The sequence below is a fragment of the Budorcas taxicolor genome, chromosome 16 (genome assembly GCF_023091745.1).
Source record: "Budorcas taxicolor isolate Tak-1 chromosome 16, Takin1.1, whole genome shotgun sequence".
Classification (NCBI taxonomy): Eukaryota; Metazoa; Chordata; class Mammalia; order Artiodactyla; family Bovidae; genus Budorcas; species Budorcas taxicolor.
The window spans coordinates 78,481,331-78,508,574 of NC_068925.1; the positions used below are offsets into that span (position 1 = coordinate 78,481,331).

The 27,244-nt window shown below is 41.8% G+C and overlaps 1 protein-coding gene across 1 annotated transcript in view; it reads left to right on the forward strand.

The window, feature by feature from the left end:
- PTPRC (protein tyrosine phosphatase receptor type C) overlaps positions 1-26,364 on the forward strand; it is a 132,093-nt gene extending 105,729 nt beyond the window's left edge. The window contains exons 16-31 of the mRNA XM_052654011.1: positions 2,485-2,594; positions 3,157-3,247; positions 3,340-3,416; positions 5,153-5,189; positions 5,286-5,383; positions 6,234-6,359; positions 9,481-9,638; positions 10,176-10,311; positions 12,167-12,316; positions 15,720-15,810; positions 17,037-17,176; positions 18,855-18,989; positions 21,421-21,543; positions 21,767-21,945; positions 23,499-23,634; positions 26,015-26,364. Coding sequence (XP_052509971.1) covers positions 2,485-2,594; positions 3,157-3,247; positions 3,340-3,416; positions 5,153-5,189; positions 5,286-5,383; positions 6,234-6,359; positions 9,481-9,638; positions 10,176-10,311; positions 12,167-12,316; positions 15,720-15,810; positions 17,037-17,176; positions 18,855-18,989; positions 21,421-21,543; positions 21,767-21,945; positions 23,499-23,634; positions 26,015-26,290 — 2,063 coding nt within the window. The 3' untranslated portion in view covers positions 26,291-26,364. The remainder of the gene's footprint in view (positions 1-2,484; positions 2,595-3,156; positions 3,248-3,339; positions 3,417-5,152; positions 5,190-5,285; positions 5,384-6,233; positions 6,360-9,480; positions 9,639-10,175; positions 10,312-12,166; positions 12,317-15,719; positions 15,811-17,036; positions 17,177-18,854; positions 18,990-21,420; positions 21,544-21,766; positions 21,946-23,498; positions 23,635-26,014) is intronic.
- Positions 26,365-27,244: the final 880 nt, after the last annotated feature.

A 27,244-nucleotide genomic window follows, 5' to 3' on the forward strand; every position in this document is an offset into this window, starting at 1 on the left:
GGAATACTAGACCACCTAACCTGCCTCTTGAGAAATCTGTATGCAGGTCAGGAAGCAAGAGTTAGAACTGGACATGGAACAACAGACTGGTTCCACATAGGAAAGGGAGTACATCAAGGCTGTATATTGTCTCCCTGCTTATTCAACTTCTATGCAGAGTACATCATGAGAAACGCTGGACTGGAAGAAACACAAGCTGGAATCAAGATTGCCGGGAGAAATATCAATAACCTCCGATATGCAGATGACACCACCCTTATGGCAGAAAGTGAAGAGGAGCTAAAAAGCCTCTTGATGAAAGTGAAAGAGGAGAGCAAAAAAGTTGGCTTAAAGCTCAACATTCAGAAAACGAAGATCATGGCATCCGGTCCCATCACTTCATGGGAAATAGATGGGGAAACAGTGGAAACAGTGTCAGACTTTATTTTTCTGGGCTCCAAAATCACTGCAGATGGTAACTGAGCCATGAAATTAAAAGACGCTTACTCCTTGGAAGAAAAGTTATGACCAACCTAGATATCATATTCAAAAGCAGAGACATTACTTTGCCAACTAAGGTCCGTCTAGTCAAGGCTATGGTTTTTCCTGTGGTCATGTATGGATGTGAGAGTTGGACTGTGAAGAAGGCTGAGCGCTGAAGAATTGATGCTTTTGAACTGTGGTGTTGGAGAAGACTCTTGAGGGTCCCTTGGACTGCAAGGAGATCCAACCAGTCCATTCTGAAGGAGATCAACCCTGGGATTTCTTTGGAAGGAATGATGCTAAAGCTGAATCTCCAGTACTTTGGCCACCTCATGAGAAGAGTTGACTCATTGGAAAAGACTCTGATGCTGGGAGGGATTGGGGGCAGGAAGAGAAGGGGACGACCGAGGATGGGATGGCTGGATGGCATCACGAACTCGATGGACGTGAGTCTGAGTGAACACCGGGAGATGGTGATGAACAGGGAGGCCTGGCGTGCTGCAATTCACGGGGTCGCAAAGTGTCAGAGATGACTGAGTGACTGAACTAAACTGAAGTGACAGAGATTATCACATTAAGATGAGTCCCGGGTATCAGGGTAGTCATCAAATTCTCCTATTTATATGTTTACAATATTTCACAATAAGTTAAAATAGATGAAATTTAAAAATACGATATGGGTAACTATAGTTCAGTTCAGTTCAGTTCAGTCTCTCAGTTGTGTCCAACTCTTTGCAACCCCATGAATTGCAGCACGCCAGGCTTCCCTGTCCATCACCAACTCCCAGAGTTCACTCAGAGTCACGTCCATCGAGTCCGTGATGCCATCCAGCCATCTCATCCTCTGTCATCCCCTTCTCCTCCTGCCCCCAATCTCTCCCAGCATCAGAGTCTTTTCCAATGAGTCAACTCTTCGCATGAGGTGGCCAAAGTACCGGAGTTTTAGCTTTAGCATCCTTCCTTCCAAAGAACACCCAGGACTAACCTCCTTTAGAATGGACTGGTCGGGTCTCCTTGCAGTCCAAGGGACTCTCAAGAGTCTTCTCCAACACCACAGTTCACAAGCATCAATTCTTCGGTGCTCAGCCTTCTTCACAGTCCAACTCTCACATCCATACGTGACCACTGGAAATGCATATAATGCAACAGAGAAACGTAGCCCGAGATCTGCTTATCGTGATCATACTTGGCCTGAAGTCTGTTAGTGCAGATAGACAGTGAGGAGGGACATTCTCTGCATTGAGAACAGTGTGAATGGAGGCATGGGGAGAACCTCTGTGATGTACTTGGTGAATATTCATGCCTAAGATACAGAACAAGAGTATAGGAAACTGTGGTTGAGAGGAGTCATGTGAAGTTATAAAAAGTGCTCATATATCACATTAAACATCGAAACATTAACCCGTAGCCTGTGGAGCACAAACAGTAGTGTGAGCTTTTTCGTCAGCAAGCGGAGTTGCACGCTCATATTTGTGGATCAGAAGATGAATTTGTGGAGTTTAAAAAGTCAGCCAGGGTGGGCACAGACTGGAAGCAGGGAGAGGGGTCATCATGTGGGTGAGGAGGGGTCCCGAGCATGACCATGGGCAGAAGGGGAGGCACACGGTGACCTGCTGGATGTAAGCACAGAGGGAGAAATCGTGGGTCACTTGGAAGTTTGCTTGATAGCCGACTTTGGGAATGGTGGTCCCATTTGCTGAGATCTGAGATGCTAGAATGAAAGGGAGATGACTTTGAATATCTTGAGTTTGGGGTCCTTCTGGAATAATTGGGTGGAAGACCTGAGAGTCAGTGGGAAAGATTAATTAATACAAAGAAGACCAGAAGAATATTAGAGCCCTAAATTTAGATGTCATAGGTTTACAGGTGAATCTCTATATGTGAGTGAGGTGTTCCAGGTGGACTGTGTGTGAGAAGGGAAAAACACTCAGGACTTAATCCAAGATTTGCTTCTAATGAATTGTGTATGAACGTGGGAAAGAGAGATGTGATACTAGCCATGAACCTTTAATGTGTTTAAAGATGATGAGAAGCAGCTGATGCACGTGGAGCCCATCCATGCAGATGTTTTGCTGGAGACTTACAAGCGGAAGATGGCTGACGAGGCAAGGCTCTTCCTGGCTGAATTTCAGGTGGGTGCTCCTCTTGCCATAGGACGAGAAAGTTCATTCTGTCACCAACATGATCCGTCTTAAATGTGTTGTGTAGCTGTTGGCCTTGATAGTTTATCCCACATAATAGTGCAGCGGAGTCAAAGCAGCTATTATTACCAGGTATTTGCAGACCAGCAGAGAGATTCACAGTCATAAAACTAGTCAACATTTCAAGATAATGCTGCTTCAGTGAATGAGTACCAGTTACAAAGTCATGTCCAGAAACACATGGGGCTGATGTGTCCTTGTGCTCTAGATAATTATCCAAGTGTGTTTTTCAACGAATTTGAAAGTGGCAGAGCAGTTGCTGCTAAATTTGCTCTCATGGGATTTATTCTCCAAGTAGTCCATCATTCATTTTCTTAAAGAGGGCTCTTTGCATAATTCCTAATAACGTTCATTTCAATTACCATATGCAGCTTGTTCAACGGGGTAAAGGAAGTACGCACCAGGATGGCTCACTTGTTCAGAACCATAAGTGGTGGGGGGAAGTGGTTTTTCTACAATCTGCCCTGACCCAAAGGATCTTTGTGTCTTTCAGAGCATTCCACGGGTATTCAGCAAGTTTTCCATCAAGGATGCTCGAAAATCCTTTAACCAGAACAAAAATCGCTATGTTGATATCCTTCCCTGTAAGTTGTTCATTGAGAATTGGATTCCCATGCATTTAGGCTACTTGATTATCCATAATTTCACTTATTTAATATTTCTTTTCATTGAGCAGATGACTACAACCGTGTTGAACTCTCTGACATAAACGGAGATGCAGGATCAAACTATATAAATGCCAGTTATATTGATGTGAGTAAAAAGTGCATCACGGCCAGGTTTTACAGCTTCACCATTCTGTCACTGACCATTTTCATTTTTCTTGTGTCTGTACATTCTATTCAGCTCCAACTTTGTCATGGCAAATTTTAATGTTTTTAAAGAGTTTATTGCACTGCAGTTGATTAACAATGCTGTGTTAGTTTCAGGGGTAAAGTGAGTCAGTCACACATATACATATGTCCACTCATGGCAAGTTTTTAGAAACATTATTTGAAATCATTTGAAGGAAGCCCATCCCTGTCACTGGTATAAACAACAACATCACTAATAGTTGCAAGGACAATTATTTATTATTTACTATTATTTATTATTTTCTATCATTTATTATAGGACTTTTGTCTCCCAACAAAATGATAAGAATTAAAATGCTCTGGTGCCTGTCGTGTGTTGTATATTATGCAGATTATCTATGTGTGTGTTTCTCATAAGGGCCCTGCCTTTGCACCTCACCGTAGAGGTGAAGATTGGAAGGCACTGGTTAATTTGTTACTTTGCCCTTGTTCAGTTAGTAAATGTCTGAGGATATTGTACATGGTTTATTTATCCAAAATATTTTAAAATTGTAATTTATTATACCATTGCTAATGAAGTAATGCGTCACACAAAATTAAAAAAAAATAAGCAGTATGAAAATACAGAGAAACTATTACAGAATGTGTAGCATGGCCTTATTGGTTATCTATTTTATATAGAGTAATGTATATATGCTAATACTAAACTTCAGTTTTTATCATAGATTATTCTTGACTCTGACTGCGGCAGAGGAGACCTGGGTTCTATCCCTGGTTGGGAAGATCCTCTGGAGAAGGGAATGGCAACCCACTCCAGTATTCTTGCCTGGAGAATCCCATGGACAGAGGAGCCCGGCGGGCTACAGCCTATGGGGTCACAAGAGTGGGACATGACTTAGGGACTAAACCACCACATCCTGTTTCCTCTTTATCCACTGAGAGTTTCTTTATACATAAACCAGAAAACAGCAATATTTGGTACCCCTACTTATGCAAAAATGTTACCATGATATTCACACTGTTCTGTATGATTTTTAATTTACCTAAAATATATATTTCAAATACATAAAATGTCACTCTATGAAAGCAGAGATTGGCAGGCTTTCTCTGTAAGGGGCCAGATAGCAGCTTTGGGGGTTTTACAGGATACACCACCTCTATCACAGCTACTCAACTCTGAAGCCCATGGCTACACTTCTATAGATAATACACGATGTGGCTAATACTAGGCCATCAGTGGTATATCCCGGCACTAGATAAAAGGTAGAAGTTTGAGGCTAATCTCAGGATGAGTTATTGAAAGAAATTGAGTAAAAATCCCCAAAGTTACTCTATGGCTGGTAAGGAGGATTTAAAGCTTGACAGGATATAAAATGTAGGAATGCCTGATTACTCTTATAAATTGCTGCACCATCCCAGATGGAGCTAAAACCTACATATGTTTCAGCTTTGTTTAAGGTATATCACAAAGACACATGAAGTTATGGATATTGTTTGTAAATGTTAATATGTTTGGCACAGTTAAATGACTGATCATGAGTTAATAAACTCCTCCTTATAATTTGAAACTGCTCAGGAAAATACACATCCAAGAAATGACTGATTTGAAGTAACTTCCTTACTTCACACTTTTGCATGTAAATGAATAATTGAATGTTCAGTAAATGGTATTTCTTTTTTGTCTGTCTTGAACAGGGTTTCAAAGAACCCAGGAAATACATTGCAGCACAAGGTAATTTCTCTGGTAGTCTGATATTCTTTTTGAAAAATTGCTTTTTAGCCCTTTAAGAAGGGTATTTCTCACCAGTTTTTCTTTGTGTACCCCCAGGTCCCAGGGATGAGACTGTTGATGATTTCTGGAGGATGATCTGGGAGCAGAAAGCCACGGTTATTGTCATGGTCACTAGATGTGAAGAAGGCAACAAGGTAGGAACCCAGAAGGTTCTCAGGGTCAAGGTCTAGGACTCACAAGGTGGAGGCTGGATATTAGGAAAAGAGAGGGCTGGACTGCATTTCAAAAAGTCACATCTGTATGTGCTTCATGACAAAACAGACAGTTCTCTCTTTGAACATTTGATTTAAATTTTCATACCTATAGAAGGATAAAATATGTACATATATAAATATACGTCCCTGGAGAAGGAAATGGCAACCCACTCCAGTATTCTTGCCTGGAAAATTCCATGGACAGAGGAGCCTGGCAGGTTGCAGCCCATGGGGTTACAAAAGTCGGGCATGTCTTCACAACTGAGCGTACAAATCTACATATATAAGAATAAAATTTAAATGTTTCTGCTTAATTGCTGGACTCCTATGGGGTTCCTATTTTGTTACAGTCTTATTTTAAGTTCAGTACACTTCTGTGAGCTGGTTTCACAAGTTCTTGTGACTACTTGAAACACACTGACCTTCGCACTGACCTTAGGCAGATAGATGGTAATTTATGTAACGTGACTTTAGGAAGCCTGAAAACCTCTGCATGCCCCAGCCTGAAATTAACCACATGCAACCACATAATTTCTTGCTCACCACCAAGCACGTCCCCATTTAATATGCAGCTAAGCCTGGGAAGATCATCTGCTGGGCAGAATGAAGGAAATCCTTCTGGGCACTTCACGGGAAATGAAACACTTTTCAAGCATCCCAGTGAAATGGAATAGAAACATGTTTTGAGACATTCAAAGAACACATTTCTTGTTTTGTTTTACAAAGAGTGTTTAATGAACAAATTCATTTAAATGAAAAACTTAAATGCTTAATGGTTTTTTAAACATAGAACAAGTGTGCAGAGTACTGGCCGTCAATGGATGAGGGCAGCCGAGTTTATGGAGATGTGATTGTGGAGATCAATGAGCACAAAAGATGCCCAGATTACATCATTCAGAAGCTGACTGTTGGAAACGTGAGTTTGGTTTTGATAGAATTTTAATTTTCAAACTGTTAGTCTAAAATGTGACTATGGAATAGTCAATGCGAGACATTGAAATATACCTGGAAATTTTACTTTTAATGAACTACATGGGAAAAGAGTTGGTTAAAACAATAAGCCACCAAGGTCAAGTAGGTCACAGATGATATTTGTCTGCATTGCATTCAGGTATTTATGATGTTGTGACCCTTGAAGTAGAAAGAGTTCATTAATTGTGTTAAATGAATGACCAAATTATTGAATGAGTGATAAAAATGGTCCTTAGTCTCAGTAGGTTTATTACCATTATGGAAAGAATATACAATGGCATAGAGACTAGTCTAAGAAGTCTAAAGTTCTAACTCTGTAGGAGAAATAAAATGTTTAGGTCAGAAAAAAAAATTGTCAGTGTGGCCTGTTAAAATGGTGGTCCTCCCATATACTATTATATGATTCTGCTCATATGAAAAGTCTAGAATAGTCACACTTACAGAGACAAAAGGTTGGTTAGTGATTGTTTGGTACTGAGGTGGGTGAGGCAAGAATAGAGCTGACTGCTAATCTGTACGGGGTTTTTTGGAGAGTCATGAAAATACCCTATAATTAGTGGTAATGCCTTCACAACTCTGTGAATATAATAAAAACTTTACTCTTTAAAAGAATGTGAAAATATCTTAATAAAGGTGTTTAAAAGGGAGGTCCTTATACTGAGATTCGATCCCTGGGTTGAGAAGATTCCCTGGAGAAGGGAATGGCAACCCACTCCAGTATTCTTGCCTGGAGAATCCCATGGACCGAGGAGCCTGGCAGGCTGCCGTCCATGGGGTCACACAGCGTCAGACACGCCTGAGCGACTAACACACACACATACGCACATAGACAAGTTTGATAGTTTCTCTCAATTCCACTTATTGGAAGTTTTCTCAGTAATCTGAATTGTATTTCCATATGATCCAGATACATTTTGTACAGAGGGAAAAAAATACCAGTTGCCTATTTCTCCTATGGCCTTCTAAAATCTTACGGCATCACTAACAACTGGTAAAGTAACACTCAAAATTCTCCAAGCCAGGCTTCAGCAATATGTGAACCGTGAACTTCCAGATGTTCAAGCTGGTTTTAGGAAAAGCAGAGCAATCAGAGATCAAATTGCCAACATCCGCTGGATCATGGAAAAAGCAAGAGAGTTCCAGAAAAACATCTATTTCTGCTTTATTGACTATGCCAAAGCCTTTGACTGTGTGGATCACAATAAACTGTGGAAAATACTTCAAGAGATGGGAATACCAGACCACCTGACCTGCCTCCCGAGAAACTTGTATGCAGGTCAGGAAGCAAGAGTTAGAACTGGACATGGAACAACAGACTGATTCCAAATAGGAAAAGGAGTACATCAAGGCTGTATATTGTCACCTCGTGTATTTAACTTAGACGCAGAGTACATCATGATAAATGCTGGGCTGGAAGAAGCACAAGCTGGAATCAAGATTGCCGGGAGAAATATCAATAGCCTCAGATATGCAGATGACACCACCCTTATGGCAGAAAGTGAAGAGGAACTAAAAAGCCTCTTGATGAAAGTGAAGGAGGAGAGTGAAAAAGTTGGCTTAAAGCTCAACAGTCAGAAAACAAAGATCATGGAATCTGGTCCCATCACTTTGTGGGAAATAGATGGGGAAACAGTGGAAACAGTGTCAGACTTTATTTTTCTGGGCTCCAAAATCACTGCAGATGGTGACTGCAGCCAGGAAATTAAAAGATGCTTACTTCTTGGAAGGAAAGTTATGACCAACCTAGATAGTATATTGAAAAGCAGAGATATTACTTTGCCAACAAAGGTCCATCTAGTCAAGGCTATGGTTTTTCCAGTGGTCATGTATGGATGTGAGAGTTGGACTGTGAAGAAAGCTGAGCACTAAAGAATTGATGCTTTGAACTGTGGTGTTGGGGAAGACTCTTGAGAGTCTCTTGGACTGCAAGGAGATCCAACCAGTCCATCCTAAAGAAGATCAGTCCTGGGTGTTCATTGGAAGGACTGATGCTATAGCTGAAACTCCAGTACTTTGGCCACCTCATGAGAAGAGTTGACTCATTGGAAAAGACCCTGATGCTGAGAGGGATTGGGGGCAGGAGGAGAAGGGGATGACAGAGGATGAGATGGCTGGATGGCATCACCGACTCGATGGACATGAGTCTGAGTGAACTCTGGGAGTTGGTGATGGACGGGGAGGCCTGGCGTGCTGTGATTCATGGGGTCGCAAAGAGTCGGACATGACTGAGCGACTGAACTGAACTGAACTGAACTGAACAACTAGCAACTCTGACCTTGGAGGGCTGTGAAGCCAGTGGTTCATGGCTGAATATATGATGCACTGGAGCCAGGAAGGGCCAGTCATAGGTCAGGGTGATGTGTAGAGGCCGATGCCAATCTGGTTACCTTGATTAGTCTGGCATTACTCTTCTTCATTAGCTCGGTTACTTCTGATCTGAAAATGATGACCAACCAAGTTGGTAGTTCCTCTTCATACTTGGTTAGAGATTATGAATTATGCGTCTTCTAGTGCTTGCCTTGAAATTGGGGTGAACATGAGCTGTAATCTGGAGCTGACTTTCCCCAGTTCTCTCTCTACTGTCTGAACTGACATTTCTAACATAAGAAATACAGCATTAGTCAAATAATTAATCAGACTTTCTTCCTATGATGATAGTCCTGTTTGTCTGCCTACCCAAGAAGAAGTATTCCAAACCATGTGAGAGGAGCTTTTACTTTATTTCTTTTCAATCCCATCCACCAGCCCCCGGTTTTGTGTGTGTGTTCTTGTGTTTTAACTTTATTTGTTTTTGGCTTGGCAGCGTGAAAGTTCCTAGCAGTTTCAGCTACACTTGTCATACATTACTTACCTTCCTGGTAAGTTATTGCTTACCGGTTAGTGCATGCCATCCCTGCATGATGTCTCAATTCCTAGTTATTCACTGGAGAGGAAAATGCAGTCATGAATGAAAAAAAAAAAAGCTTGCATGAGAAGTGTTTTGTACTGGCCCTCCCTTCCACCTACTTACTTTCCATAGTTTAAAAAATATATGTCATCTAAAAGAAATATTATCTCCTGACTAGAGAAAAGAAAAGGCAAATGGAAGAGCCGTGACTCACATTCAGTTCACCAGCTGGCCGGACCACGGCGTCCCCGAAGACCCTCACCTGCTCCTCAAGCTGCGCAGGAGGGTGAACGCTTTCAGCAACTTCTTCAGCGGCCCCATTGTGGTGCATTGCAGGTATGTGGATACGGCCCCCGACAGCAGCAGGGCTGTTCACACCCGCGCCCATGGGGCTGTCGGGCACGGTCTCCCCTTTGGCAACTGTTGCTTCCAGAAAGTCTATGAGAAGAAAGTTAGTGTTCCCCCTGCTTAACCCTTCTGGGCTTTTATTTTATTATATTTTTTAATTTATTTATTGTTTTATTGAAGGATAATTGCTTTACAGAATTTGGCTGTTTTCTGTCAAACCTCAACACAAATACCATATTCTAACACATATATATGGAATCTGGAAAAATGGTACTGACGGATTTATTTACAGGGCAACAGTGGAGAAACAGAGAGAATAGATTTATGGACATGGGGAGCGGGAGGAGAGGGTGAGATGTAAGGAAAGAGGAACGTGGAAACTTACATTACCATATGCAAAATAGATAGGCAAGGGGAGTTTGCTGTCTAACAGGGGCTCTGGATCAGCCTAGCAGGTGGGCAGGGAGGCCGGAGGCGCCCCTGGGGCTTTCTGCTCATTGTCCTGCTGCTCCTTTGTTTGGCCAGTGCTGGCGTGGGGCGCACAGGCACCTACATCGGCATCGATGCCATGCTGGAAGGCCTGGAGGCAGAGAACAAGGTGGACGTCTACGGCTACGTCGTCAAGCTCCGGCGCCAGAGGTGCCTGATGGTGCAGGTGGAGGTAGGTTCCAGGCACGGTCCTCACTTTCAGCTTCCGGCTTAAACCTTTTTTCATGGTGGGAGTAGTAACCTTAAAGGAAATCCAAGTTGTTCTCAATCTCAAACAGCTTCTTTCTGTTTGCTGAAAACTCAAGCACTGATCACAGAAGCATTTTGCATTGGTGGCTGAGAGCACTTGTGGAATAAGGATGACTATAAAGTATATGTTAAAAAATAATGAAGTACCATTTACACATCCTAGGCTGGGAAACAATTAAAAATGCCAAAACCCAATTTGTCAGCATTTCATAAAATTAAAACTAGGAAGACCTAATAGTACAGTACAGTGGTTAAGAGTCTGGTTTTTGGAACTAGATTTAGAAGTTTCAAATAGTGATAGTTATTCTTAATTCTTCAACCAGTTTTTAAAGTTCTTGTGCTTCAGTGAAGTCATCCAAATGGAGATAACAAGAGTATTTACCTTACAGAGTTAAGACACAAAAGATCATCCAAGTAAAGCACTTACTCAAATCCCTGGAACATACACGTCATCAGTAATTGTAATCGATGAATATTATTATTGAGAATGTCTGCACTTGACCCAGAAATTCCATATATTGTATGTACCCAAGAGAAGCATTTCCAAATCTGCACAGCTAGACACACATTCAAGAACGTTCACTGAATTCAACATTGCTAGGATAACAACGAATGGAAAACTTTAAATGCTCTGTACACTGTGTTCGGCTGCAGTTGGCAGGGTTAATCGGCCTGTAGCTCTCAGTGTGGGCAGGCCCTCAGATGAGAGCAGTGAGCAAATACAGCCCCCAGATGAAACATATACAGTACAATGTATGCAACTGTTAAGAAAGGACACAGAAATACGGTGTTTGTAAATACATACACGTTATTGTAGGAGTCTTAAAATGGATCGTCCGCTAGAAAAAAAGGAACTATTTCCTTTGGAAAAATAACATAGAATGGAAGGATACAGTCAAACTAGAGGTGGCGTTAAAGAATCTTGAACTTTATCAGAAATATGTCATTTGTTTAAAAACAGTAAATTCAAATATGATAAAAGTTTAAGGATGGTTAAATCTGGGTTTGGTATTTTATGCTTTCTTGTATATGTGTTAATTGCTCAGTCGTGTCCAACTCTTTGTTACTCCATGGACTGTAGCCGGTCAGGCTCTGCTCTCCATGGGATTCTCTGGGCAAGAATACTGGAGTGGGTTGCCATTCCTTTCTCCAGGGGATCTTCCTAACTCAGTGATTGAACCCGGGTCTCCTGCATTGCAGGCAGATTCTTTACCGTCTAAGCCACCAGGGAAGCCCCACGATCACTGGAGCGGGTAGCCATTCCCTTCTCCACAGGATCTACCCAACCTAGGGATTGAACCTGGGTCTCCCACAAATCAGGCAGATTTTTTCGTATAATCTCTATTTTTAAAAATGCTAGAAAACTTTAAAAAAATGTGTTCCTTGGAACATCAAATTTTTTCCCCTCTCAGATACAGTGTGGAACTTTACAGTTTTATATATTAGTAATTTAACTTACTAACTCAACACTAGTCCCGGAAGGAAGTAACAGATAGTGTTTTTTAACTGTTAGGAATAAAATAGAAGTTATAAGATGCCTAATCTATTTGTGAAGCTATTTTTTTTTTTCCTGGCAAAATAATCCAAGATGGAATTTACTCATTTCCTGGAGATCTATGAGTGCCAACTTCCAGATTATTTAAATGTGGCAGATACCAGTGTTCCCTTCCAACTATTGTCTCCCGATGAACCAAATGTGTGGGGGGGTGTACTTTATTTAAATGTGATTCATAGGACTGTAAATGATAAATTAACTCTGTCCTTCCTTGAAATGACAGGCACAGTACGTCTTGATTCACCAGGCCTTGGTGGAGTACAATCAGTTTGGGGAGACGGAAGTGAGCCTGTCTGAGTTACACCCATACCTGTCTAATATGAAGAAAAGAGACCCGCCCAGTGAGCCTTCTCCGCTGGAGGCTGAGTTCCAGGTAACAGCAGCCACTTGAACCTCTGTCTGTTTCCCAGGCTGTCCTGTGCACGTGGCCTGGCTCTTGTATTTGGGCTTTGCCATAAAACAGCGCACCGATGAGGGAACTAAGACACAGAGAGTTTAAGAGAAATGCCTGAGAGCACAACACTGTTATGTAGGAAACTTGTTTAAATCTAGAAATCAGACTCTGTGGCCAACATGTTAACCATTCCTCGTTAACCTGGTATAAAATAAAGTGTCAAAATAATAGTATATAGCCACAAAATTGGCCCGCCAAAGGCAGCGTAACATCTCACCTTCAACAACTGCATCTGGTTTTGGTTTGTAAAGGAAATAATTATAGGAGTTTATGACGACTGAGGAACGGGAACTGGCTGGAGCTGGTAGACAGAAACTAAAGGATAAATACGTGTGTCCTAACCTATTTATTAGGCAATTACTCTGAAAACTAACCTAGGATGTGGCTCACTGTGATTTCAGAGAGTTGGTATAGCTGTCTCCAGGCTGTTCAGCCATCACAAAAGTTTTGTTACTTTTCTCTTTCACTTGTAATTTTCAGTTTATCCAATCTGTGTGTGAACTACCAAACTGGTGAATTCAGAGGTTATCACAACAAGACCAGGAACGTGCTTTTAATCAGATACAGAGTCATTTAATGTTTTGGATCAGAATGGGACTGGGGTAGGACTTGAGATAGTCACCAAGTAACATGAGCCAACCTGAAGACTGTACTCTGATGGAAAAACCAGCAGACTACCAGCTTGGTCTTCAGTAAGGGGTGTTTTCTCATTCTTGCTCTTTCCACGCATTTAATTCACTAACTCTGCTGTACTCCATATACACAGACACTGTTTGAAATGCTTATACATTTAATCTAAAAATTCATATGTGAAGTCACTAAAAGAAAGAGTAGATTCTTTGACTGAGCAAATATGACTGAGCCTGTGCTTCTAAGCACAAGAGTCTAAGGGATTTGTATGTGGAAGTGGCTAGTGAGTGTGATCCGCACAGGCAGTAACCACAGCTCTGATAGAAACAGTGAAATTGTTCCAGCTTAGCAGAAAGGGAGACAGAAAATGAGAGTGGAGATGGAGGTTGGCTGGTGGATTAGTGATGGGACATTGAGGCAGTTCCTGTCTAACTGCCTCGTCTTTCTTAAGGGCATATGAAGTAAGATCATTGGTTGAGAGTTTGGGGGTGGGGCAGAAGTGAGTCACAAAGAAGAGTTCATACTCAAGAAAGAGAGTGATTTGGAATAGTTCTATCAAAGAAGGAAAGCAGTCTCCCAGGTGAAGGGGGTAGGGTGGCCAGAAATTACTGTTGGATCTTTTGAAATTTATGGTCATGAATTTTCCGGGAGAGTCAGCCAGTTGGTTTTTTGTTTTTGTTTCCTGCAGTAAATTGAGGTTAGAGGCTGTGTGCAGTTGGGTTAGCCACATCTAGCATATTTTAAAGTGGCCAATTGAAAGTTGGGACGTGAAGGAGCTGAGGGTGCTTGCAAGTGAATAATTTAGGGTGGTCAATAAAGAGCGTATGAGCCACAGAAACACATGTGGTACAATGAGAAAGTCATAAAAGCAGTATGCTGAAGGTTTTGATAGGATTGCAGATTACTGAATTGGAGGTGCTAGAATAAATGGCTAGGAACAATGGAGGCAATTTTCCATAGCAGGTATGGTGGAAATCATAGCGTTTAAAGTGATGCAGTTTTTGGAATGAAACCTGTCTACAAAAGTGGAGTGGAGACTGTGGATGGCTGAAGATTGGAGGAAAATTACAGGAGGTGAAGACATGAGTGTGGTTTGGAACAAAGTGCTGTATTGACTTTGAAAGAAGACACCATAGTTTTTCTAAATGTGTTCATAATATATGTACACGCAGACATGTATGTGCATACACATATCTGTATTGTTGTTGGTGGTCAGTCTCTCAGTCACGTCCAGCTCTTTGTACCTCCATGGACTGTAGCACACCAGGCTTCTCTGACCTTTACCAACTCTCAGAGCTTCCCCAAACTCATGTCCATTGAGTCGATGATGCCATCCAACCATCTCATCCTCTGTCGTCCCCTTCCCCTCCTGCCTTCAATCTTTCCCAGCATTAGAATCTTTTCCATTGAGTGTGTAAACTGAGTGTGTATATCTGTGTGCATAATGGTACTCATCTCCTGCCCTCCCTCTTTCCCATCATCAGGGTCTTTTCCACTGAGTGTGTATAACTGTAAAACTGAGTGTGTGTAACTGTGTGTATAATGGTACTCAACTGTGCATGTTGACCCCCCTCAGTTTAGGCTATTTATCCACTTGAAAGATATTTGTTTAAGTTATTTATTAGGAAGAAAAGGCTGCAGGCAGGGAGATCTTCCGGTAGAAACTGACCTTTGCACAGATATCTATCTAAAGGGCAAGCAGGAGTTAGCAGAGTGACAGAAAGGGTCATGGGTAGTCCAGATAGAAAGGGTCATGGGTAGTCCAGACAGAAAGGGTCATGGGTAGTCCAGGCAGAAAGGGTCATGGGTAGTCCAGGCAGAAAACATGCCTGTGAGTCTCCCGAGAATTCAAAGACCGCTTGGCCCCATCCGAAGATGGAGGAGTTGGTTTGGCTGCAGCGCAGAGGGCCCTGCAGGAGGTGAGGCTGCAGAGATGGTTGGGGCCACCTCCCTAGAGGCTTCCTGAGCTGTGCAGATAGATATTGGGTCCTTCCTGACAAGGACGGGAAGCTGCCAGAAACCTGAGAGGAACGTGCCCTGTTGTGTTCTAGAAGGATTAGAGCAAGTGAGATTGAAGGTAAAGAGGCCGGCAAAGAGACTGTTGATGTTTTCAAGTGAGAAATGAAAGTGATTGTCCTAAGCAGGAGGAGAGAAACGCAGAAGGATTTGAGAGCTTCACCCGGAGATATGACAGCTTTTGCCAACTGATTAGCTACCAGGAGGGAGAGGGGAAGAGTCTGGAGGGCTTAAAGAAATGAAGTGTTGATTATGCAAAGCATGAGCCGAGTCATCTGTGCACGCTTTATCCTGGAGGAGAGTTGACTTTGGGTCATTTAAAATAATTTAACATTGTTTTTGCCATATGGAGAATGGCCAATATCTGTACAGTGCTTTTAGCTTATAAAAGATCAAACCATACTTTTTTACTATCTAGCACCTCTTCACTGGGAAACATATTCTGTTATATAATTGTATATGTTCAAATTCACCATGTCAAAGTACTTAAGACCTGAATAGTTAAAAAAAAAAAAAGATCAGCGATAAACTTAAAAATTGGGACCTTAGGGAATGTATGCAGATTTCATAAAACTTAATGAAATTCTTTTCTTTAGAGAACGTCTTATGCTGCAGTAATAAACTAAACTAGTCATTACATTTTAAAAGGTGTTTCCTTTCTATTTCTTTCTTTCAGAGACTTCCTTCTTATAGGGGCTGGAGGACACAGCATATTGGGAACCAAGAAGAAAATAAGAGTAAAAACAGGAATTCTAATGTCATTCCATGTATGCAGTTTATTTTTATCTTTTGTATCATAGTGAAGTTCTTTGAATTTGTTTAATGTGAGACATACACACAAACCTTTGGGAAGCAACTTTTCAACATTTGCTTGACAGCAGAGAATAGTTATAGGTTATTTAAATTTTAGTTGTAGCAAATACACTGAACCCCAGACATTCACAATGGACTTTGGAAGACAGACGGTATTGACTGTTTTCTTTTTATCAATTAGTTCAGAAATGAGTTTTCAGAAAGACGTAACCTTTTAAGCTGGGGAAAGGCCAAGTTTTCTTTACAGGTTTTCTCTCATCTTTAGTTTATTGCAGTTATTTACTCCAGGCTAATTGCCAAGTAGAAAATTACATCCTTTTGTTCGCTTTATGTTTTCTATTTATCCCATCCTTACCTCAGGGCGGTTAAAAGTAGGCAGGAAATATGCTATGAACTCTTGATCATCACGTTTAACAGAACAAAACATGCATCTTTTTCTATTTGAGTGTATTGATAGGACTGTGCCTATACAGCTATAATTTCATTCAGTTGCTAAATAAATATTCATACACTAAAACTAACGTGGAGAAAATATAACCCAAGATAGACAACCTTATAAATTGGATCAATGCAGGGTTGACCTAGTTAATTTCTGAAATGGACCTTATGAATACAGTTTAGAATATGGAATTGATGGTGATACAACTAATCAGATCCTTTGATCAGGTTATTCTAAATTTAAGAAATTGAGTAACATCGAGAAATTACGGACTAAATACTTTCCTCGATGAAATAATTATTTATTTGAGATACTGATTTAATTAAGATTGTTAATTTACTGTTAAGACATAATTGAAAAATTAGGTTTTACCTAAGGTATGTATTTTATTAACTTACAGATGTATTTTTAAGACTTTTATCCATCAGATTTATGCCATTTCGTGGAAAACTAAAGTATATGTATTAAATATTGAATAATCATATGGAACATTATGACATAGAGTTATGTCCTGTGTTTTTTTCCTGGGACTTTCTTGCGATCGATCACCTTTCAATTAGAGTTTAAAAAAATAATTTGTTAATCAATGAGAATGGAGCAGGATCTCATTCCATGTAGATTGATAAGTATACATAATGCTGTCTGTCACTTCTAAATGACTTTCTAGTTTCCACGTGACAGTCAAGCAGAGATTTATTTGTTTTTTAAATCGAATTTAAATTTCATGCTTACTTTGCACAGATGACTTTAACAGAGTGGCGCTGAAGCATGAGCTGGAGACGAGCAAGGAGAGTGAGCAAGACTCCGACGAGTCCTCCGATGACGAAAACGACAGCGACCTGGAGGAGATAAGCAGATACATCAATGCCTCCTTCATCATGGTACGTCCTCACATTCCCAAACCCGAGGTCCACCTCCAAAAAGATGCATATGTTCTTTTGGCCATGCACTAAGTGATTTTATAAAAGAAGAATGCTGCTAAATCACTTCAGTCGTGTCCGACTCTGTGCGACCCCAGAGACAGCAGCCCACCAGGTCCCCCGTCCTTGGGATTCTCCAGGCAAGAACACTGGAGTGGGTTGCCATTTCCTTCTCCAGTGCATGACAGTGAAAAGTGAAAGTGAAGTCGCTCAGTCGTCTCCGACTCTTAGCGACCCCATGGACTGCAGCCTCCCAGGCTCCTCCGTCCATGGGATTTGCCAGGCAAGAGTCCTGGAGTGGGGTGCCATTGCCTTCTCTTTAGCTTGACCATATCTATGTATTCATTGATGTGAAAGTTTCCATTTTTAATACTATATCTTAACTTATTGCAATACTTAGACATTAAAACCTAATGAGTTGATACAAAACAATACTGTTAGTTACAATTTATGGCAAATATGACTATAATGTAATTTGAAAAATAATGAAATTCAGCAGAAACAAATATTTGAAAATGTTTATGTATACTCAGATCCCCATATTGCAAGCAGATCCAAGGTTGCTTGTATGTATAGTTAAACCTTTTCATTCAGATTTTCTGAATATTTCAGTGAATCTGTGTCACATACGGTTTTTTTAGTATACTGAGAATTCAAGAAGGGACTTAGGTAATTCAGTACATACTTTTTGCATATTCACTAAGCTGAGTTTATTTCTTTTCCCAATTTTCTTAAAATACATATTCATAGAATAGTAGTTATAAGATAGCAGAAGAATGCTGTCTGAGCTAAGTTGCTCAATCGTGTCTGTCTCTTTGCAACCCCATGGACTGAAGCCCACCAGGTTCCTCTGTCCATGGGAATTCCCCAGGCAAGAACACTGGAGTGGGTTGCCATGCCCTCCTCCAGGGGATCTTCCCTCACCCAGGGATTTACCTAGGTTTCCTACGTTGTAGGTTAATTCTGAGCTACCAAGAAGCCCAAGAATCCTGAAGTGGGTAACCTATCCCTTCTCCAGGGGATCTTCCCAACCCAGGAATTGAATTGGAGTCTCCTGCACTGCAGGCCGGCAGATTCTTTACCAGCTGAGCTACCAGGGGTCCCTAGCAGAAGAATATATAAACATAAATTAGAGGCATGATAAAGACAATTCTGAAATGCTTATGCTTTTTTTTTTAATCATCACATTAAGCTTTTTAAAGGAAAAAATCGTATTTTTGGAGGGAAAAATTTGTTAGTTTTCTAAAATATCTTCTAAACTTGATTTTACATTAGTAGCCAAGTATTATCATTAACTATTATCTTTTATAGAGACATTGCATTCTTTTTGGACCTAAGAATCTGTTTGTCACTGTTTTAAAAAACTGAAGTGTAGTTGCTGTACAATATTGTGTTAATTTCTGCTGTACTGCAAAGTGACTCAATCATACATACATACATGTACATACACACACTCTCGTTACGGTGCTCTTTTCTGTTATGGCTCATCACAGGGTGGGACCTAAGAGTCTTAATACTTTTATGTAATAGCGCTGACATCGAATTAGGTGACTCTCTTTCCACATGGTTGTCTTAAGAATCCACTAGAATTCCCTCCCCAGCAGCACTAACCGGGTCTCAATTTTTTCTTTGTTGAAAGAGTTACTGGAAACCTGAAGTGATGATTGCGGCTCAGGGACCGCTGAAAGAGACCATTGGTGACTTCTGGCAGATGGTCTTCCAAAGGAAAGTCAAGGTGATCGTCATGCTGACGGAACTGAAGAGTGGAGACCAGGTTTGTGCATTTGAGAATCTCTTCTTTCGGGTCTTTCTGTCATAAAATCTGATCCTTCTTTCCTGGATCACTTACTGGATGGATCTCTGTATCCCAGTCCCTTGGATCCCCCTGTAACACGGTTCCATTTGCTCCTTCTCCCCATTTCCCATCCGAGCGCTGGCCTCTGGAGTTTTCACCTGGGTTCTGACCGTGCCTCCTGTTTGCCTCCCCCGGCCAGCTCTGCCCACTGCTCACAGGTCAATTGTCTAATAACGCACAGCAACCCCGGGCGTCCCTCTGCTAAATGCAGTGGACCGCGTGAGCAGGGGGCTGCTGAGAACCTACTGTATAGCACAGGGGAAAAAAAAGAAGGTGCGATTTATTTGTAGGACATGCATTGAGTGAAACTTAAAAACGCATTCCAGTATGCAGTGAGAGTGTCCGACTCTCTGCAACCCCATGGACTTTGGCCCGCCAGTCTCCTGTCCATGGATTTCCCAGGCAGGAATACTGCAGTGGGTGGCCATTCCCTTCTCCAGGGGATCTTTCCGACCCAGGGATGAAACCCAGGTCTGCCGCACTGCAGGTGGATTCTTTACTGTCTGAGTCACCAGGGAAGGATGCAATAGGTACAGACATAGCTTGATGCCATTTGAATGAGGCACCTCGAATAGTCACATTCGTAGAGTCAGAAAGCTGTTGGTAGGCGCCAGGGACTGGGGTGTGTGCAGGAGGTGGGGAGGGGATGGAGACTTAGTGTCCAATGGGGACAGAGTTTCAGTTTAGAAAAGTGAAAAGTTGGGGAGATGGATGATGGTGAGAGCTGCCCAACAAGTTGAACTGTGCAGTTAGATATGGTTAGGATACTACGTTTTATATTATGTGACTTTTACCACACACACACACAACAGCCACATCTTTATTCTTTTTTTTTTTTTTTTTGCAGGATAGAAACCCACCTCTTTGATCTGACATTTAAGACCATTAGTAATCAGGCCCAATGTATCTTGCCATATCCTCACGCTTTTACGTTTTCCACACTTTCCACCCTGTACAAGTTACTGATGGAATCTTAACACAGCATCTGTGCTCTCCTCAGTGAGCTTTAATTTTCTGACATCCCATGCATCCAGATGTACCCTCTTTTTCCATTTTGATCCTCTTCTTCTAGAAAGACAAAACTCCTGAAAACCATATCTAAATCCCGTCTTCTTTATATCCACGTAAGAGTTACTGTCACAAGATTCTATGGTTGGAGGTGAACCTCAGACCTAATTTGATCTTCTGCCTAATGCCTGTTACATATATTTGAGCCTTTTCTTAATATCACAAGTTATCAAGATTTTCCTGGCAGTACATCTTAGTTTTTACCACCTAACACTTTATCTGACATATGTTAAAGCTTATTTAATGAATGTTCTCACCAGTATGCAGTTACGCTATATGTATTCTTTTTTTCTCTCTCCTTTCCTTTCTCCCCTACCTGCGTGCATAGAAAATAGTTTTTTTTCTTTATGGTTTTTTTTTTTTTCATTTTCCGTTTGTTTCTTTTCAAAAAACTTTAACTGGAGGAGAATTGCTTTACAATGTTGCGTTCGTTTCCACTCTGTGACGTGAATCAGCTGTGAGGATACATATATCCTCTTCTTGAGCCTCCATGCCCACCCGCTGTCCACCCTGTCTGTCATCACAGAGCACCCAGCTGAGCTCCCTATGTTATACAGCAGCTCCCCACTAGCTATTTTATGTTTTTTTTTTCCTTTTTTTTTTAAGGGATGGGATTCTAGTAATCTTTTCCTTCATGTAAATTGGGAAAGGCAGGGAATGGAACAGGACTTCAGACAGGAATGCCTATCGTGGTCAGCAACTGTGGGTCTGTAGTTAGCGGAAATCATTTGAGGAAGGAGCAAGTACTTCTGTGATCCATGTGTTTGTCAATCTGACCCTTTCCTCAGATAGTCAGCTGACACAGACAAGATAGAGACGAAACTTCTAAAGGTGCAGTCTCTTTCCCGCCAGACCCCTGGAGGGACAAGGAGACCTAAGTTCTTGGAGGGGTCATGACAACATCAGCCCAGTCCATCCTTTTTGAAAAGGTGGTGGTGAGGCATGGAAAGGTGGGGAAAGCAAAGCTGAGATCTAGCCTGGGGTGGCAGAGCCATGCCCATGGTGTGCTGGGCACCTTGGCTCTCCCTGGGCTCCTTGCACAAGGTAACACCATGTATCTGTTGGATGGATGTCCAGAATACTTCCAATAGGTTTTAGATTTTTATGAAGAGGACTCAGTTTGACAGCACAGTTAGTCATTTCACATTTAACAGAGCAGAGTCAAGAAGAGCGCGAAAGAGGACAGAGGCAAAGCCGAGATGAGCGCAGTGGCTCTGAGCGTGTTGACAAGCGAACAGAGCGCTTGGGCAGCTGATGCTGAACCACGTTCTCTCTCATCTAGGAAGCCTGTGCTCAGTACTGGGAGGAGGGAAAGCAAACCTACGGAGATGTGGAAGTTCACATGAAGGACACCAACAAATCTTCAGCGTATACCGTCCGTGCATTTGAACTGAGACATTCCAAGGTACACACTCAATTTCAGGAGTATGTGTCTTTGGTATAACTGATCTGGTTGAAAAATTAAGATGTGTTGCTCTGTGAGAGCAAAGCAACTCTCTATATAATGCTTTCAGGATGAACTTTTTAAAATGATTTAAATGAAAGTAACTGGGAGGGAAAAGTAACAATCAACTAATCGAATGGGCTGAGTTTCTCCCTTGAATTCATGTTCCTTCCCCTGGTTTTAGAGGAAAGATCCGCGAATGGTGTACCAGTACCAATTTAATAACTGGAATGGGGAAGAGCTGCCTGCAGAACCCAAAGAATTGGTCTTGATGATCCAGAATCTCAAACAAAAACTTCCCAAGAAGAATTCTCCCGAAGGGAATAAATATCACAGGAATGTGCCTCTGCTCATCCACTGCAGGTTGGTGGGGGTTTCACGGGATATGTTCTAAAACCCACCGTCCTGCTTGACCTCTTGGCTCACACCTCTTGTTAAAGGCGATTTCTCCTAATAGTTAAAAATGCATGACTGCAGTGGAACACGTCTCTCCCACGTGTTCCAGCAGCGCAACTATTGTGGAAATGCAGTAGAAATAACTATATGTTAGTGCAGGAATATTAGGTTATGAGTCCCTTAGTATCAGGGGTATTTAATCCCTGACTCAGTGCTAATGCTGAACCCAGAATGTCACCTGTCCTGAATGAATGAGTGAATGGAAGCATGCGTGGACAGATGGATGGACAGATGTTACATCTTATTTCTACCTTTACAAGTGCGTTGAGCCACTCTGCTAGTTGTCAGTGGAATCCAGAGGACTGAATGTTTTGCCTCCAATACATGTATCTTATTTATTAACTGAAATCTCATACTTAGCAACTTTGATTTGAAACCCATTACTTGACTCCCTAAATAGAGCCCCAAAGGCAAAGATTTTAATAAAATACATAATAATACTTTATTTTATTGAATTTATGTTATGCAGACCCTTAAGTTTCATCTGTGATAGGTCTCCACCTTAAATAAGAGGTTTGAAAGAAGGATGCAAGCTGTAAACTATTTACATAAAATGTTACACTAAATCAGAAATTAAAATAGTAAAGTAAGATGAGAAACGTAAATCTAGCGAAGTGCTTAAAAGAAATGAGGCTTTTTGAGAAAACCTCATTATTATTATTAGAATTGCATATACTACAACCAAGCCCTTAAACAAGTACTACTTTGGGGCATTTATTTGAGTTTTCAAAGGTAAAATTTACATGGAAAGAAAACTAAAGAAAGAAAGTTTAGTATTTAAAACTGTATGTGTTTCTTAGGGGACAGATGAGTACCTACTGTACATTCCTTGGTTATTTACATCAAAAATCTTCCAATAATATTCTTTAAATTGAATTTTTATTATAATGTAACATGCCTCTCACAGTTTAATAAGTGATTTGACTGCCCTCTCCTTAATGAGTAATTTCACTAGGTATCCTTTTCCTGTTGGTGCAGAATTGTTAACGTTTGTGAGAGAAAAAAAAGCACTAGAGAGGCAGCAGAGAGGAGAGAAAGTACGTGGTTTAGTAATTTACCGTACATCAGGTCCAGTTTTCTGGATTCATCCCTTTCTAGCCATGCCTTTATCTTCCCTAAAGTTCAGTATTTTCATCGATCAAACTGGCTTTATGATATGTGTCTTAACAGCTTCATATATAAATTAAAGTGCATGGTAATTAGTAAAGTACTCAACAGGAGAAAGTCTATTTTTAAAGTGTAAGTTTTTAGACTAAAGGACTATTGTATTCCCAGGTTGAGAAAGTTTGCATAAAACATGCATTTAGCAGGAACGTTCTGCTCTTAAGAGATGGGAATAAAATAATCACAGTAAACCTGAAGCAAAGAATGTATTCTTATCTCTGTCTTTTGATTTTTATCCCAATATCACTTTCTCCATAAACTGTAGCATTTTAAAAAATCTTTTCTTTCTTTTACAGAGATGGATCTCAGCAAACAGGAGTATTTTGTGCGTTGTTCAACCTCTTAGAAAGCGCTGACACAGAAGAGGTGATAGACGTGTTTCAAGCTGTGAAGTCGCTCCGCAAAGCTCGGCCAGGAATGGTCCCCACCTTTGTAAGTGTGCCGCACCTACGCTTTTAGCATGTTTTCCCTTTTTGCTTCCTCTCTCTCCTCCCACTCCTCCCCCCCTCACATCCTCTCCTTTCTGTTCCTTCTCTTCTATTTACTTTTCTAGTCTTCTCTTTTAAAATTGCATTTTACATGATGGTTCATTGGATTTACATTGGATTGTTATCAGTATAAATAAGAGACCTAACGGGAGTTTGCCAGCAATGCGTGGTGGTGGTTCATGAAGAACACTTTATTTAAAAGCTCATGAATCCCCTCCACCCCTCCACTGCCAATCTTGAATCAGTTTGTGTTGCTGCACCACAAACCGCCCCGGCGTTTAGGGACTGAAGAAAGGTGACATTTATTATAGTTCAATTATCTGTTTGGTCAGTTGAATAGTCCTGCTGCTCACACCAGGCTCAGCCAGCCTGGACCAGGCTCCCTCGTGTGTCTGCTGTCGCTGGTGTGTCCACTGGGAGTTGGCTTGTCCAAAGGGATCTTGAGTGCCCCTGGGCTGGCAGTTGGCTGGCATTTAGCTGTGGCAACAGGGGTGCGTGGATTGCATGTCTGTTCTGGTCCAGACGTGTTCCCATAAAGGCAGCAGAATCCCTGCAGAGTGAGACCCCTGAGGGCCCATGCTTGGGACTGGCATGTGTGTACCTCTGCATTTTATTACCTGAACAGGTCACAAGGCCAGCTCAAGTGTCGGGGTGGGATAGACTCACCCTTTGCCCAAAGGGCCTGCAGAGTCCGTTTCCTAAGAGGTGTGGATGCCACCAAAAGCGGGGTCTGGCTGCTCGCCACTCAGATGCAATAAAGAGGCTGGGCTGGTAGGAAGGAAAGTGTGCTTTATCTTGGAGGCTGGCACCTGGAGCAGCGGGGAGGTGGACACCTGTCCAAAGCCAGCTCCCCCCCTCCACTGACAATCAGCGGGCAACAGCTTTTATAGACTAAGGGTGGGGACTGCCTGCAAACACAGCACAGTCAGCTCTCACAGTCATCTTCAGATTGGTCATCGGTGGTCTGACCAGCATCGTCTTGATTGTTTTAAGTGCTGGTAGTCTTCAGTTCCATGGCAGGTTTCTTCCCGTTTCTCTGAGGCCAATTCTCAGAATTGTGGCAGCTTTTGTTATGGCTACAGTCCGGTTACCCTGTAGTTAACTTCTCCACCTGGCGGGGGTTTCACTGTCTGTAAGACAGCTCACAGGATATGGCTCAGAGTATCATCTGCAGCCCATGAAGAGGAACTGAAGGGCCTTGACTGTGCTTAATGACTAAACCATTGTTATTTCGTCTCCTTTGCCTGTTCTCCTTTGTTTCTCACTTCTCTGATTAAACTTCTTCTTTGCCTAAGGTTTTTCCACCGACCAAGGGCAAGCAGAGGACCGGGGTCCGGGGGATGAGGACCACAGGCTCCTGCTCTGTTTCATGGGTACAGAGAGGCTGTTGAATGAGCATTGTCCTTATCAACCCGAGTTGTGTCCTAAGTGTAGTGACCACAGGTGATGGTCTGGGAGCCAGGCACTCGTCACAATGCAGACTTAACCACTCACCCAAGCACGGGCGGCCCTTACTTGTGCATGACCTTGACCTTGCATGCATTGATGTTACAAGTATACGGAGTGCCTGCTATGTGCTTTTGCCAGTAAGAGACTCACTGTTTAGTGTGAGGAAAAGGCAGACCTATACTAAGCAATGCCATACGTGAAATGACAGAGAAATTATTAGGTGGTGCGGTGGTAGAGTCCGCCCGCCAGTGCAGGAGTTGCAAGGGACCTGGGTTTGATCCCTGGGTCAGGAAGATCCCCTGGAGAAGGACATGGCTACCCATTTCTTCTCCATTCCTGCTTATAAAATTCTGTGGGCCGACGAGCTTGGCGGGCTACTGTCTATGGGGTCGCAAAGAGTCGGACACGATTGAGTAACTGAACACATGAGTGAAATGATGGAGAGATCACTAGAACATGAATGAGGGCACTGAATTTAACCCAAGGGGCTCAGACTGGCTTTCTGCAGACTCTGGATTGGATGCCAAGTGATATGTAGGCATAAATCAAGAGAATGGGCATCCAAGATGGGGTCCTTTGCAAAAGTGTAGGAACGAGATGCCCCCCTATGGCCTGAGAGGGGACCAAACACCGATTTGGTGTGGCTACAAGGTCAGTCCTGAAGACTGCCTTGCCGTCAGTCCTTCAGGACCCTAAGCAGAGTGAGTCATTTAAAACACTCTTTTTATGAAAACACACAGGAATAGTTTTCTGTTACCCAGAGCCTTCCACACGTAAATGATTAAGTCTTGTTCATTTTCATCTGATGTTAACAGAAAAAAAGAAAAAAGGACATAACCTGTTTTGCGTAATCCCTGGCTTCTTCCCTTTGTTAGGAGCAATACCAATTCCTGTATGACGTCATTGCTAGCACCTATCCCGCCCAGAATGGACAAGTAAAGAAAAGCAAGCATCCAGAAGATAAGGTTGAAATTGATAACGAGGTGGACAAAGCTAAGTCGGATGCTAACTGCACAAGCCCCCCGGAGGCCCCGGAGAAGACTCCCGAAGGAGACAAAGAGGCTGGAGGCACCAAACCCACGGAAGGTGCTGAGGAGCCGGAGCATGCCGCCAACGGCCCGGCGAGTCCCGTTTTAACTCAGAGTGCGTAGGAAAGAAGACGCGGGGCAGCTCCCATCCCCGGATTCAAGGTTGTTTCTATTTTTCTAGAACCAGAGAGGCAAAATAGATACACAGTGGATTCATGAAGGGCATGGACTGGGGTTTGTGGGAGGCTTTTGTTTTACAACTGTAGAAAAATATTTAAGACAGTTTTGCTGAAGCATTTTTGTACAGTCTTGTGCTTATTTTAAGTTTTATCCATCTCTATCATCCAGCAAGAAGCAGCTTGTTTGTAGTCTTTGTGTGTGTGTGTGTGTGTGTGTATGTGAAAGAGAAAGAGGCAGAAACAGACAGACACGGGGTTGAGTTAGAGGATGCTTTCGAGTAAATCTAAGTGCTCTGAAAATCTTTGCCATTTTGGTTTTGAAGAAAAATGACAGTATTTTATACTAGAAATATTAACATCTCTCAAAGGTTCCATTTTTTTTTAAATCATAAATTGTGTGTGTGCTGCCAGTAAGAAGGACATGTACATTCCTAGAATGACCTCAAGATGGCCTCCTTGTCCTGCTGAAATACATCTTATGATTTCCTATTTTACTTTCAGAATTGACATAAAAATAGAATGTGTGTACTACAGGAAAGTTAAGTAAATTAACATTTGGAAATCTTATATTCCATATGTCAGCATTTAGTCCAATATTTCAGGCTTATTTAATCTAATTTAAAATTTCAAGAACGCCTATCCTGTTATCTTCATATGCTGTTTATAATTTTGAAGCACGGATTATTCTCACATGTATAATATGTGAAATTCATTGCTTGATAGTTTTGACCCAAAACTATGTGTTTGCTACAATTGAGCTTCAATAAACACCTTTAAATAAATGTAATGTGTATTCAATCCTTAGGACAAAAGTAGAGTCATTAGAGTCTATTTGCGCTAAGTATTTACATATGAAGCCTAACATACCTATTTTTATGGAATAAGACATTGATAGGAG